Below are 14,679 nucleotides of genomic sequence, written 5' to 3'. Positions count from 1 at the left end.
AAAAACCCAGCCGCATGCGCCGAACCGGGACGAGCCACTACTACTTCTACGGCATGCGAGAGGAGAGCCACTCGCGCAGGGAAAAGACACGAGGAAACTCACTGGAGTGCGCTTTTTAAGAAAGGGCTTAGCGGTTTCTGACGCAGTAAAGACGCGCGGAACTCCTTCCGCTGACGCGGCAAGAAAAAATGTCATCCATCAGCCAGCGACGACGAAGACGGAGGGCCCGGTGTAGCAAGGTCCACGCCCACAGTGCACAGTCGATAGTTGTTAAGCGGTGGAAACCTTCTCAAGCGGGGACGCCGTGTGTCTGCTACCTCTTGCAAGCCGTCGAGTCTGTCAGGCACTCTAAGGCACCGTGGCTTCGATGGCGGTGAAGAATGGAGGCTGCCGCGAAAGCTTGGCTCCACCACGCGCCCAGGAAGTCGTGTACGCTTCGGTAGTCAGTGACGCATTACTTCCGACGTGCCTGCTTGTTCGCGAAAAGAGAGCGCAGCAGGCGACAGTGCTTGACAGCAGTGGCCTTTGTAAACACACGCCCCACCAGCATGGGGGGATCGCCTTTCTCCACATGAAAAGACACGCTACACTCTCTGTTTTTGAACTCCCACTGTCAATCTTGAGACGCGACCTATATCCATGTGTAGACACACAGCAATGCGTCGGTGGTGCTTGCTCACGTCAGGCTGAAAGCGCACCGATCCTTGCTAGATTGTGACGTCGTTCACGCTTAAATTCTGAACATCGCGCGAGTCTGCGGAGAACGAGGTTCGGTGGAATTCGCTCGTCGCGTACTTGTCCCAGCCCCCAGCAGGTCGGGCTTCGTCGTTCGCACTCCGCGCAGACAGCGCCGTGCGCTCTGTATTTACTGTTTCTTCGAAACGCATGACTTTTCAGCTAAGCTCGAATTCTTCAAATACACATATCGTGGAACAGTGGCCGCCTGTGGAGAGCCGCAGCATTTCCCTCTCAAAGGCCCGAGCGAGAGACGCCCTTAAACCGACGTCAACCGCCTCCCAAGTCATGACGACCTATGCACACATATGCAAATCAGTAGACATATATATTTGCATATATGTGTACGTAGATATATATGCTCATGTGTATCGGTCGACTGCGAAGAGCGTGTGGGACAACCCCGGCGGGCAATCGCATGGGGGAGGTCAGCCAGGGGACAAGCACAAAAAAGCCGCTTGCCTTTTGTGAAAGGCTCGACCTAAGTCAGCGAAAGGAGAACTTAATCCGGCCGTCAAGACGCGCGCCCGTTGCCTCTCGCGCGGCGACGCTGATCGGCAGCGAGCGATAAAACGAGGCAGGCGCGAGGAAAAGAAGTCCGGCAAAACGAAGGAAGGAGTGAGCACGTCGGGAGGCAAGGCAAGCCCCTTTTTCCGTGTCGAAGGGCGCCCACAGCAGCACATGTGGAAAAAGTTTTCGATCTCTGTCTCCCGCGCCTCGCCCCTCTGCTTGCACTCTCTCTCCCTCCACAGCTTTTTTCCTCTTTTGGCGATTTCTGCTGCGTCAGACGATTTTCTGTCTCTCCCCGGCTACGCGGTTTTTCTCATCTCTCGTTTCCGCTTGAGCCCGCGCGAGTCGTCCGCGGCCTTCTCCTCGCCCTGTTACGCCTTGTTTGCGTCCAACGCAAGGTTCGCCATCTGCTCAGTCACGTCTCCGCCGGCTGGTTCCTTTTCAGCGCCTCCTGCAGCAGTCTTCGTTTCTCCTCGTCTTCGTTCAGCTCTTCGTTTAGCTCCTCGTCCTCTTCATCTTCCACGTCCTCTTCTCCCTCTTCTTTCTCGAGAAGAGTGTCTGCGTCTCCACCGCACCCACCGCCCACGGCCTTCTTAGCCTCCGCGCCGCCGGTCCGCGCGGCCTCAACGGCCTCGTCGCCCTTCTTTCCGGCGGCCTGCGCGTCCTGGAAGGCCTTCGCCTCCGCGAGGCGCTGCTCCTGCGTCTTGCCGATGAACTCCTCTTGCAGGAACTTCATGTAGCCCTCAAACTGCTTCGCTTCCGCTGCCCAGTAGGCCGCGTGGTCGTAGGGCTCAGTCGCCTGCCCGCCCGGGATCCAAGACTCAATGTACTCCGCGGGCACCTACGCAAAGAAGCCGCACACCCATGAACCGCGACTTTGCGGCCGCGGAACTCCGGGACGAATCCCCGCCCGAAACCCTTCATTGACAGCGACAACCGCAGATACATATTGTTTTCAACTAATTTGTAAAAACACGTGCAACCATCATAAAGCATATAAGTTCGGAGCTACATACGTAAATATATACGCACGCGTATATGTGTGTGTGAAGGGATGTGTCGTATATTGCCGGCAGGCAGACAGGCGCCATGCAAGAGAGAGAAGCGCGACAGCCACGTGGGCAGGCTTGCCACTTCGGCGCCTCGTCTCTTGAGTTCTCCGCGCAGCACGAAACGCGCAAGCTGCCCAGCAGTCGCATCGTCTCCTGCGAGAGCGGCGGCCGCTCCGCGCCTGGGGATGAGACATGGCTCGCGGCGGCGCCGCAGGCCTATCCCACGGGAAAAAACAGGCAGACGACGCGAAGAATCGGATGTCAAGACCTCAGCATAAGTGTCTGCCCACGCACTTGGTCGAAGAGAGGCTCCAGAGACTTCGGGTCGTTCGTCGCGCAGTAGACGATTTTGCTCGTTGTGCGGTTGGGCAGGAAAGGCGCGAGGCAGTTCCAAAACGGCTGAAGGGACGCGCACACACACATGCAGGCAGTATCCGAGGAAGCCAGCGGCTTGGAAGACCGGAAAAGCTCTCTTCTGTAGAGATCCTATTCATCCACCTGCGTGTGCATCGGGAGACAGAAAGAGGCGAGAATTATGCAGGATTATGAAACATCTTATTTATCGAGACGGGTGGAACAACAATGGGAAGTTAGGGCGCCGGCGAGACTCTTGGAAAGAGAAGGAGAAAGACTCGCCTTTCGTATTTGTCTCTGTATATTTTACACAAATGGTGTATTTTTTATACCACTCTCCAGAAAAAGCTGTGTCAGAGGCGGTCACCCACGCGTGCGACGTAGGACGCTCACGCCTCACGCAAACGCTGACCAGACATATATATATATATATGAACAGCGAGAATGAAGACACGCATGTATATGAGTTAGGGTTTAGGGTTTTCTCCTCTGTTCATATAGATTCTTACATGTGTATGTATGCTCATTCTCTCTGTGCATGCATCCCAAGAATGAGCAGATCTGTACGCGTATAGGTGGACATACCGGAAAGTACCATGGCGTGTCGATGACAAAGGCCAAAGCGAGACGCTCAGGGTAGAAGTTTTGGAAAATGTCGACGAAGCGCAGCGCGACGGCGAGCGGAGGTTGATTGGCGTTCGTGTATCCGTTGTAGTCGACGATGAAGGTGATTCCGCTGATGCCTTCCTGCCGCTTCATGGACTGAACCGCGCGCTCAAGCATATACACCAGAAGCTTGATCGACGTCTCTGCGTCCGCGTCGGGTTTGTTCTTCGCGGGCCTGCGAAGGCCAACAACGCACAGCACCCGCCGGACTTCCAACCGAGGCGACAGAGCCGCACACGCCAGGATAGACCGCACGGGAAGGCGACAGACGCGCCTCCGCCCGAATTAAACCGACTCTCACTCGCATCTGACGAGGCTGATGGGTCGCGGGATTTGGCAACACGGAGGCGAGGGGGGCAGAAAAGACAGACGCACAGACGACGGCCAGCGCGCCTTTCTCGCTTTCGAACACCCCCGCACTGACTCTGCATGCGAGCTGGATCGGTGCGGCGTGCGACCCTCCTTGTCCTGATTCAGCCTTTCTCTCTCTTCGCCTCCTCCGCCTCCGCCTTCGCGCACCGGCTCATCCGAGAAACGTGAAGCATCCCCCCCCCTATTTTGCGCAGTTCGCTTTCTCCCGCGTTTCAAAAGAGACGACTCGGGAGTACTCTTTCTCACCTCATGTAGAGGATAGGATGCCCATGTTTGTCGTAGCCTCTGCGATACATGATGCCATCATCGTTGGCGGCCATGACTTCCCTCGGCTTCACGCGCTCAGGCTTCGCCTCGCGGCGGAACTTCACAGTCTCCATCAGCAGCGCAAAGGCCTTCGCCACATTCCACTCGCGCGCGCGAAGAAATCTGAAAAAAGCGAAACCCGCGACCAGCAGCTGCGGAGACACTCAGCCGTAGATAAGGCACGGCTCGCGCCCTCCATGCACGCGCAGCCAGCAGATGCACACATATCGACCCATCTAATCTATCTATATCTACGTCTATCTACATCTATACCTGTCTACGGTTCCATGTTTATATACACGTGTGTCTATCTCTCTGTATTTATCTACCTACCTATATGTTTATATATCTGCATCTATGTCTATCTATATCTACATGTGTCTACATATCCATATCTATATATCTATATATATCGATCTGTCAATCAAGCAAGCTCTCTCTCATCAATATCTCTCTCCATATCTCTGTAGGGGAATGCAGCATTTTCGCTCGGAAAATGCATCAGACGGCGTCTGGCTGGCGTGCTGAGCGCGGACCTCTCGAGGTTCGAGTCGTCCATGATCCAGTTGACTTCGAAGCCTGTGAGCGGCGAGGCAAGGAAAAGCTTCTGAGGCTCTTCGCCGTTGCCTTGCTCTGCGCTTGTCGCGGATGCCTCGCCGTTGGCGGCTTGGCGCTTGCGCAGGAGCGCCTCCTGCTGCAGACGCACGCGGCGCTTCATCAGAATGATTTTGTGCCGCTGCGCAAGCGGCAGACTCGGGTCGCGGTACGGGAAGATGCACTTCACGGGGGCAGGTCCTGTCAGCGTGGCCGCGCCGCTGTCTCCCGCTGGCGAGCTCATGTCGGAAACGCGAGAAAAAAGGCGGAACAGTAGCGAAAGGGGAGAGAAAGGAGAGCAAGCTGCCGTGCGAACCGGCAGGCGCAGACGAGGGCGAAGAGGAAACAGCGCACGCGAAAAGGGCGCGACGCAGAGGGCCGTGAAACGGAACCGCGAGCGAGACGCGAACAAAGACGAAGAGGAGGCAAAACGAGGGGTGTAACGACGTGGATCCGAGGGTTTAGGGTTTACGAGCGAAGAGGGATGCCGAAGACAAAGTCTAGAGAGGGGGGAGAGGCACGGAGTCGCTTCGAAGGCGAAAGGCCTCTGGACAAAACTCGGAAAGACAACACGCGCACAATAACAACGATGCGAGAATGCCGGGGCGACGAAGAGCTCAGCTGGTAGGTTCCCGAGGCAGGCAGCGCGGCGGGCAGCGAGAAGAAACGAACTGAGGCGAAAGGCTAGAGAGAACTGAGACCTCCAACGAAGCCCAACGCTCAACTGAGCAGGAAAAGAGAGAAGGCGCGCCAGGTCAGAGACAAAGGCGAGTGTGTCGGTTTGACGCACGCGCCGAGCAGGCTGCTGCAGAGTCTTAGGGAAGAAGGCCGCAGAGGATTCCGAAGGTCGCGACGGGAGCTGTATGAATTCAGCGTGTCTCTCAGGGCCGCGTCGAACACATGCGCATCCACTGGAAGCTCTGGGCGTTCTGTCTTGCTTTGTTTTTCTCGAGGACGCCAGGAAATCGCAGAGCAAAGCTGCTCTCAGGAACCGGGGAGGCCTTAAACGCAGCGAGGCACCTTGAACGAGGGTCGCGGGTGAAAACTTTCGCTACTGCGCGCGTGTGTAGGAAGAATTGAGTCGCAGGGAAGGCGTAAAAGCGGGAAACGCGGAGAGGAGCATGCGAAATGAAGGAAAACTGCGAGAAGACGGCGGACTCGGGATCAAACGTACAGAGCCGCTGTGACTGCGAGCGCTGGGTCAAAAGAAATCAATAAAAGAAAGCTGCACCTTTCGGAGAAAACTCGAAACTAGCGAGCTGGGTCACACAAACCGCGAGAGTTTCACCAAAAGCAACTATTTTCTGCCCCTGAGACACGTTTCTTCTGTGAACTAGAAATTGGCGAACTCACCAGCTCCCTTTCCTCTGCGCATGCGTAGCTGACTCAGAGGCGTCCGCTCTAAGAACGGGTCGTGTGCCCCGGCGTCATTCTCAAGGTGTAAGTTGCCCGCAAATGGGCTGGGGAGAACCAAAAACAAACGGTTCTTCGCATTCGCATCGCACTGCTCGCAGCTTTCGGTTCGGGGGCGAGCAAGGTTGCTTTTCGCAGTCTCGCATCATTCACACAAGTCTCGCGAGCTACCTCATCTATCGGTCTTCTCTGCCAGCGTGGACGGGCGGCACGCGGTCACACGCTGATCGTCGCTCTAAAGGATGACGCAGCGTCTAAGTTTCGCCTTTCTTGGCCTCCGCCTCTACACGCAAGCAGTTGTTTCGGCTCTCAGCGGGCTTTCGGTCTGCGCGTCAATCATCTGCCTCCCCCCCGTGTCACAGCTGCCGCGGCCGCCACCGCTGGAGCCCCTCGCAGATCGAGCCCTAAGCCCACCTCGTCGACCGCGTGTGAACAGCAGACATTCTCGAAGGGGTACGCGCCACGCGAGAGTGTAGAGCTCCCCAGAGGAGAGACAGACACACGCGCCGCTGCGACTTGCACGGAGAACATGAGCAGCGTCGCCACACAGGTGGCCTCGCGAACAGCCCGCGCTTCCGCGCTCGCTCTCTCTCGAGATGAGCTTCAGGCCACACACACGCGTCTCTTTGAGAAAGGAGGGCGAGTGGTGGTGTCGCCTCACATACCTCTCTAGCGGGGAACTTTCCTGTGTTCTTACTCGCCACGCGTACGCCGCGGGGGCTGGCTGTGGCTGCGGGGCCGCTATCCGTTTCTCCGTGGAGTTGCTGCGTCGCCCGCACGCATCCTGCAGCCTGCGATCCTCGCCGCGCGTACAAGAGCTCCCCCCCCCCTCCTCTAACCTGTAGCTACGGAGAGCGACTGAAGTCGGAGTTCGCGCTCCTGAGAAGTCGATTAGGCAGCGTGAGGCTAACACGTGGGTGCATCCATGCAGGTGATAGTCGGCGCTGTGTGGCTAGGCAGAGCGGGGGCAGTTAGGAGGGACGTGCTGTTTCTCGGCTGCGCCCAGCAGAGAATCGGTTGTGTTTTCTAGGGTCACTCTTTGGGTTTCCACCCGCCTCACAAGGGGGTGTGAGGATTAGCGTAGAAGACGTGGAGGCAGCGACATGCAGACGCAACCCTTTTCGCGACTCAAGAGAGAGACAACAGGACTAGATTCTCCTCAAAAGACAGGGAAAAACTCCGCTCAGTGATCAGAAGGACCGCGTCTGAGGCTTGCGCGTCGCAGTAGCTCGCTCTCCCGCTCGCTTTCTCGCCTTCGCTGCGACATGAGAGAGTGTGCTGCCGCTGTCTCGCACTGGAAATCTCTGAAAACGCGCAAAGCGTTGCGCGAAGGAGCCCAGTCCCGTTTTGCCGTCTCGGAGTCGCTATTCGCTTACACACGGAAGAAAAGTCAGCGAGGGCGAGCCTTGGCTCGGTCGCTTCCAATCGCACATCTTTTCGCACACAGAGGTAGGTACACGAGAGAAAAGTCGAGGCTGAATTTTGCGATTTGGGGCCGCGCTCGTCGCCAAGGTCCCCGTCTGTTCTCTTTTCTGTGGTAAAATACAAAGTGGACGGGGTTCGTCGCCCTCCCTTTTTATTTTTCGTTGGCTTTCTCGCAGGAGAGAAAGGCCGTCTCGTCGTTTTGCCGCGCTCGTGTTTCCTTTCCTTTCTCGCTGGCACAACTCGCCGCCGGCTCGGATGACAACCTGAAAAAACCCACGAAACATTCGCATTTCTGGGAGGCGGCGTGACTTGTTGGCGCCTCGATTTCGCCGCTGGGGTGCTCGTTTTCTCGCTGCCGCGAAAAGCCGCGGAGCTCTCTTCTCCTCTCCTCTGGGGGACTCTGCGCTGCGCTGCCCGCTCTGCCGGCCGCAGCCCGCGCCTGCGATTTTCGGCGTCCTTTCTCCCATGCCCTCGTTCTGCGTCTTTGCCGAATCTTTTTCGCCTCGATTTTTCTTCGTTCTCTCCGTTCCACACCCGCCTCTGCGCGCGAACCCAAGGCGCCGTGGCGGCCGTTCAGCCGGCGTCGTCGCATGCCCGCGCTGGGTGCCTCCGCTGCTGGCTAATTCATGAGCATGTGGTGTACATACACTTTGCATGTGTTGGGAATTCGATTTGTTCAAAGTCATTCCATTGTCGTTTGGTGATCTCTGAAGAATTCGCCCAGACTTCTTCTTTTCTCCTCTTCTCGCGGGGCGTGCTGCACGTATTCATCCAGGCGACGGCACCGTGACAGATTTCCGGCTCGGCAAAGAGTGCTCCCGCAGAGTCTGCGCTGAGACGGGGTCGCTGGGGTTTCGCTCGCGCTTGCGTAGCGAGTTCGTGGACTTTCTTCGCCGTGAGAAGGGGGAACTCAGCCAGCTTTCGACCCCTGCTAGTCCCTACGCGACAGAGGGGCTGGCTGAGTCCGAATTCGCCCCACACGTGTGTGTCCTCCATCGCGACGATCGCATTGCTTTCTGAGCCTCTTCTTTCGAGAGCCTTATCGCGTGAAGAGAGGGTCTCCGACGTCTCTTCCGCTATCGGATTCGCATTTGTGTTCCGCGGCTGAGACGTGCAGCACCATTTCCTGCCGGTCTCGCTTTCTGTGGTGTCTGTTTTGCGTGGGTGTGGGGCCTCTGCTTCTCTGTTCTCTCCGGTCCTCTTTCGGGACTTTCCGCTGTCGTGGGGAGCGGGCACAGAGTCCGTTTTCACCGCTCGCTCGATCATGCCTTTTTTTAGAAAGACCGAAGGGTCGCAGACTTCTTCCCGCCTGAGTTTTTTCTCGAAGGAATCTTCCTCTGTGTTGGCGCCTCCTCCCCCCCAGTCGGCGCCTACGTCTTCTTCTTCCCCCGGAGTCGCCACAGAGGAGAGGGCTGTGCCTGGCGGGGGTTCCGCGGACGCATCTTCGCATCGCGAACCCCGGCAAAGGAGCAGGTGGCTGTTGCGGGTGTCGTCTGCGTCGCTGTTTCGCAGGAAAGCTCCAGCTGGGCGGCGATCACCCTCCTCGTCTTCACCGGCTGCGACGCCTTCTGGGGGCGAGTACCCGACCGCGGCGCGAGACTGCGGCGGCGACTCGAAGCACGGAGACGCAGGCGGGACCGCGGACGCGCCCACTCAGCAGCCGCAAAGAGGCATGCGGGGAGCCACGGCGGCGGAGAAGAAGAACGCGGAGGCCGACGAAAGAAAGCGTGGAAGCATGGCGGAGGCATCCGAGACCAAGCGAGAAGATGTAGGCGGCGACGGCTCGCCCAGGCGCGCCTCGCGCTCTTTCATGCGGTTCATGTCGAATCGAGACCCCGACGCATCTGCAGCCGATTCAGCGAGTGAGACTCTCTCAGAATTATGATTCGGGGTTCGAAGCGGGACGGTCGTAACAGAAGTCAGAAGAGTTTTCACTGCTTGTGTTTATGAAACGTGATTAGTTCACCTAGCCGACGCGACCCGGTTGTTTGGAAGATCCTCCCTATTCAAGGGATTGATGTGTGCGGTAGACAGGAGGGACGCGATTGCGGAGTTTGTTCAGTCTCGGCCCCTCTGTGGGGCTTCTATGTAGTTTTCGCGGCAGCGTCTCTCCCCTGCCCTTGCAGGCTCCCACATGGTCTGAGGTGCGTGCGTCACATCCATGCCGTTCTGTTGTGTGTGACGCGTCTCTTTTCCGGCAGCCGCGAGTCGATTTTTTCGCTTCCTCGAGTTCCATGTGCGGGCGCGCACGAGTTTCCTTCTTGTCGCTTTTTGGCTCATACTGCGCTCGGCGCCTCTCGCGTTTTCCGGCTCGCTGAGCTCCCCCGCTGTCTGTGCGCGAGTCTCGAGGCTGTCGTGTCTTTGGCTCTTTTTTATTTTTTTCTTCTCTGTCTTTCTTTGCTTCAGACTGGGCGCTGGTGCCGGTGAACGCGAACGACCGCTCTTCAGTGGCGACGCGGCCCGAATTCGACGGGTTGCACAGCCCCGAGGGGACGATCATGGGGGGCTTGTTCTCCACGCGGAAGCCGAAGGACGCGGGAGCAGGCATTTCCAGCGCGCTCAAGTCGGTCGGAAAGGGCGTCGCAGCGGGTGCCGCGTCGCTCTTCGTGCTGCCTGCCGTCGGCGCGAGTCAGCAAGGCGTCGGCGGCTTCTTCAAAGGCGTCGGCGCAGGCGTCATCGCCGCCGTCGCGCTGCCCGTCACAGGCGTCTGCGTCGCCGGCTACCAAGTCGCCAGAGGGCTCGTGAACACGCCGGAGGCCATCCACGAGCGCAGCCAAGGCAAAAAGTGGGACAAGAAGAACCGAGTAAGCCGCGCGCGCCGCGGATGCAGTGAGAACTGGCGCGCGAAAAAGCGCCCAGGCGCCTCCTCGCCATCGAACAGACAAGGCTTACTTCGGCGTGACGCGCACTTTGGCGCGGGCTTCTGTCATCCAGAGGTGCTCAGGTGTAGGTACACGTCCTCCGCGTGTGTGGTGTCTTCGCGTACTGCGTTCCAGCGTGTGTATCGCGTATCTGCCTGCGGTTTTGTCTCCGTCGCTCGCGCAGGTCTGGAAGGAGAATTGGTATTCGCTGCGGGAGGAGGCGGCGGAGGTGCTTGAGAAGGAAAATCCGTACAAGATGTCTGCGCCGCCGTCTGCGTCGTCGTCCTCGGCGCCGCTCCGGGGGGACGGCGCCAAGGCGCCGGCGGCGGGTCAGCGAGAGGTAGTAGACCGGGAGCTGTACGACGTGTTGGAGATCTCCACGGACGCGAGTCAAGATGAAATTCGCCGGCAGTACTACAAGCTCGCGCGTAAATACCACCCCGACAAGAACCGCGACGATCCCGAGGCGAAAGTGAAGTTCCAGAAAGTCGGCGAGGCCTACCAAGTCCTCGGCGACGAAGATCGCCGCGCGCAGTACGACCAGTTCGGCTCCTCCGCCGCGCAGGACATGCCCATTATCGACAGCGGCCTCTTCTTCATGATGCTCTTCGGCTCGGAAGACCTCGAGCCATATATCGGCAAACTGAAAATGGCAATGTTTGTCGAGATGGTCGACAAAGACAGCAAGGTGCGCGCAGACCCCACCCGCCGCAGCCAATCCAAACGCCATCCACACGCCAATGCACAGCCCTATATGTAGTTAGATAGATAGATATATAGATAGATGTAGTTTAGATAGATAGACAGGTAGATAAATAAATGTAGTTTAGATAGATAGATAGATGTAGTTTAGATAGATAGACAGGTAGATAGATAAATGTAGTTTAGATAGATAGATAGATGTAGTTTAGATAGATAGACAGGTAGAGATGTATAGAGTAGGGTAGAGAGAGATATACCACACGCCAGTGCACAGCCCTACATATATATATGTAGATATACATATATATGTATAGATATATAGATGTAGCGTAGATAGATAAACAGACAGAGAGAGACAGAAATGTAGGTAGACTGATGTAGGTAGGTAGATATATAGTGATACAGGCAGATAGATCAGTGTAGATAGATAGGCATAGATGGATAGGTAGGCAGATACACAGATAACTCATAGATAGATTGGTAGATAGGTAGATAGATATGTATAGAGAGCTAGGCATATATAGAGACAGTAGATAGACAGACAGATGGATTTACATGTGTGTGTGCGTGGGTGGGCGAATGTTTGGTCGCTGTGCACTGGAAGGCGTGTTTGTGTCTGTTTTTTTCAGCAACAACCGGAGAACGTGAGCGAGGAGATGTTCGCCTTTGAGCAGCAGAAGCGCGAAGTGCAGCTGGCACTGTCGCTCCACGATCGCATCAGCGGCTTCGTGGAGGCGGTCGCCACGCGCGAAGGGGACGCGGAGACGAGTGCGGCAACTAGCAAAGAAGTGACTGAATGGAAATCTAAAATGCGTCTGGAAGCCGACAAGCTCTGCCAGGTCAGCTCCAAACTCTGCTAAGAAGCCTCTGGCGGTTCGCAGGGTTTCAAAGTACTATAAGGCATGCGATCTACAGAGTATAACGAGGCATTCGCACACGCCTGAGATAGATACGTATAGCTGCAGATACATATAGCTTGGAAGCGTGTACATTCGCGGCTAAAAGCCAAGCCAACGTGCGAGTTTCAGCTTTGGAGGCATGCGCAGAGGCTTCGCTCTCTGCCTTGCGAGAGAGAGCCGTGAGGCAGCAGTCTGCGCAGATCGGAGCCCTCGCAGCCAGCGGCCCCTTCGCCCCCGCGGCGAGATGAGCAGAGCGAGAGGCGCGAAGGGACGCGTGTGGGGAGGTGTGGGTCGATGGGGAGGCCCTGTCTATGCGTCTGCGGCTGCAGTCCTCTTTCGGCGATGCGATCGTGGAGGCGATTGGATGGACTTACGAGAATAGCGCCACGCAGTTTCTTGGGAAGCTCGACTCATTCCTTGGCCTCGGCGGCCGCTACGCCAAGATGCAGGCGCATAGCCGCAGCGTGGGCAACAGCTGGAAGACGGCGAACGCGGCTGTGAAGGCGGCACTGGCCGCCAGACAAATGCAGCAGAAGCAACTCAAGAAGCAAAAGAACAAGGAGAAGGAAAAAAAACGGAAGGTCAAAGCGGCGGCCGCCGCCGCAAGCAAAAAGGGGGAAGACCCCGCCGCCGCCGCAGACGCCGCGCAAAAGGAAGACGAGGGAAACCCAGACGACGCGCCCTCCGCTGAGGACGTAAGCGAAGACCAAAAGCCCTTCGTATACGGATATATATGTACATATACATATATACATGTATGCGTGGCTGTAGCTGCCTGATTTGAGCAGATAGGCATGTCTGCAGGCGAACTCTGTATTTATTGGCGATCCATATCAAAGCTCTGTACGCGCGTGACTGCCAAACAGATATCCGTCGATATATTTTTTTATATATTCAGTGTGAAAGTGTGTTCACAAATGTGCACATGCAAAATAAAAATATATTCGCATACTGTGCACTTGTGTCTGGAAGATGGAAAAAGGGTCTGGACGGGATTGAAGGTGTCTGTCCGTTCGTCGGCATACCTCTTTTGTGCATGCATCTCCCGAGGTGTGGAGATGCCTTATCGACTTCCATTTGATCGATGCGTTTTTTCCCTCCACAGATGAAACAGTTCGAGGAGACTCTGCCGCTCATCCTCGAGACGATGCTGCAGATCTGCTTAATCGATATCGAGACAACCGTTCGCGCCGCGGCCAAGAGGGTAAGCTTGCACTGCCTCTCTTTTCTCAAGACTGACCTCTGTTTACCTGCAGGAGTATCGCGGCGGGCCGATCGTGTCTTCTCGTGTGAGGCTTGCAACGCGCATCTTTCGCTGTCGCTGTGGCGCGGGTTTGGAGCGGCGCTCCATGCATGTATTTCTGTGTATAAGCATCTCCGTGCCTTTCATCGTGTGTGGCGAGTTTCCCTGTGCATGCGCGTGAATGTGAGGTTCTGTGCGCGTCGCCTCAAAAAGATGAAAACGTCCTTTCTACTCTCAGGCGTGAGAGGCATCGCGAACCCCCCCCCTCCTTTGTCTTCGCGCGTCGGAATGGAGTGTATTTCGGAGTGTGTGTTGTTTCTGAATTAATTGTAATTTTTAAAGTTTTTTTCCGGAATTGCTCGCAGGTTTTCAAAGACATGAGTGTCGACGTGGAAACGCGGCGAAGACGCGCGGAAGCGGTTATCGAACTGGGGAAGATCTTCCAACAGGCGGCCGCGGACCATCGCAAGGAGCACAAAGACGAGAAAGTCGACGCCTTGAGGACTATGGAAGACGCTTTCATCAAGTGAGGAGAAGCCTAACTCTAATCGCAGCCTAAATGACGCCGGCCGCTTTCATATACATACATATATATATATATATATATATATATATATATGCGTCGATGTGGGTTCTACACAGATGTGTACGTTCCTGACTACAAGTCCTGTTTGACTGAAGTTAATCGGGCTAGTTGGGTGGGGTTTTCATCGCCTGTCATTCGCACGCGCGATACACAGTCCCGCCTTCCGCGAAGCCCTGGGCGTTAGGACGATCACCAAGCCGGCTCCTTCCATCTCCGTGAGCGCCGATATCTTTTTCTGTGCATCGATTGGTCTGCGCGTCTATCTGTTATCGGTTCTGATCTTCATGTGTAAGTGTGTATCGCTCTGTCTCTCGTGACGCACGCCTCCGCAGTACGGGCGCGGCGGAGACTCATGTCCAGCGTTTGAGGCGTTTTGTGTTTTTTTCTTTCGCAGGGCTGCGCAGAAGGCCGACGAGGAACGCGTAAGGAAGGAGGGAGCTTGTCCAAACACGGGGCAGGCGTACAGCAGCGCGCATGCAGAGAGGGGGGCTGCAGCGGCGTCCGCTGAGGCACAGCCGGCTGGGGCGTCTTTCGCGAAAACAGAGGATATCTTGTAAAGAGCAAACGTTCAATCTCATTTCTGTGAAAAGGCCACAAAAAGAATGCCTGCGACCGTCTCTGTACGCCGTAGTATCGCATCCTGTGAGGCGCGGCGAACCACAGACAGCATGAGCGCAGGCCCGCGCGCGAGTCGCATTTTCTGTCCACAACTCTAGAGTTTTTTTTTGACTGTATATGAGCGGCTGCGACTTGCTTGAGTTCGTGTCTTCCGTGCATGAGGCCCGTCAGTTGCTTTTTTGAACGTCCAAGGCACAGAGTCAGATTTTATCTTGCGTCTCATTCGTGTGCATGTACATACGCGCATGTGTGGGAGAGAGATGCATCTTCGCGTGGCTCTGTGCGCGAGTCCAGTGCGGTTTTTGCGTAGTGGAAACACACACGGCGCGAGGCGGTGATGGAG

General features: G+C 56.4%; 3 protein-coding genes across 3 annotated transcripts; 1 reads left to right on the top strand and 2 right to left on the bottom strand.

The window, feature by feature from the left end:
* Positions 1-1,660: 1,660 nt before the first annotated feature.
* Positions 1,661-4,833, bottom strand: BESB_006520 (CRAL/TRIO domain-containing protein; the record flags this gene model as incomplete). The annotated part of the gene is made up of 5 exons (XM_029359407.1): positions 1,661-2,086; positions 2,592-2,696; positions 3,237-3,492; positions 3,936-4,118; positions 4,532-4,833. 5 exons carry the CDS (start codon positions 4,831-4,833, stop codon positions 1,661-1,663), a joined length of 1,272 nt encoding a protein of 423 aa, XP_029222320.1.
* Positions 4,834-7,578: 2,745 nt separating this feature from the next.
* BESB_006510 (uncharacterized protein) lies at positions 7,579-8,019 on the bottom strand (the record flags this gene model as incomplete). Its single annotated transcript, XM_029359406.1, has 1 exon — positions 7,579-8,019. The coding sequence occupies one exon, from the start codon at positions 8,017-8,019 to the stop codon at positions 7,579-7,581; it is 441 nt and encodes a 146-aa protein (XP_029222319.1).
* A 672-nt stretch (positions 8,020-8,691) lies between these two features.
* On the top strand, positions 8,692-14,275 carry BESB_006500 (DnaJ domain-containing protein; the record flags this gene model as incomplete). The annotated part of the gene is made up of 8 exons (XM_029359405.1): positions 8,692-9,289; positions 9,834-10,231; positions 10,473-10,976; positions 11,620-11,829; positions 12,219-12,584; positions 12,995-13,093; positions 13,498-13,658; positions 14,113-14,275. 8 exons carry the CDS (start codon positions 8,692-8,694, stop codon positions 14,273-14,275), a joined length of 2,499 nt encoding a protein of 832 aa, XP_029222318.1.
* Positions 14,276-14,679: the final 404 nt, after the last annotated feature.

Source organism: Besnoitia besnoiti, chromosome I (assembly GCF_002563875.1).
Source record: "Besnoitia besnoiti strain Bb-Ger1 chromosome I, whole genome shotgun sequence".
In the NCBI taxonomy this organism is placed as follows: Eukaryota; Apicomplexa; class Conoidasida; order Eucoccidiorida; family Sarcocystidae; genus Besnoitia; species Besnoitia besnoiti.
The sequence above is the reverse complement of the archived record's forward strand: the minus strand, read 5'-3'. Positions and strand labels throughout refer to the sequence as shown.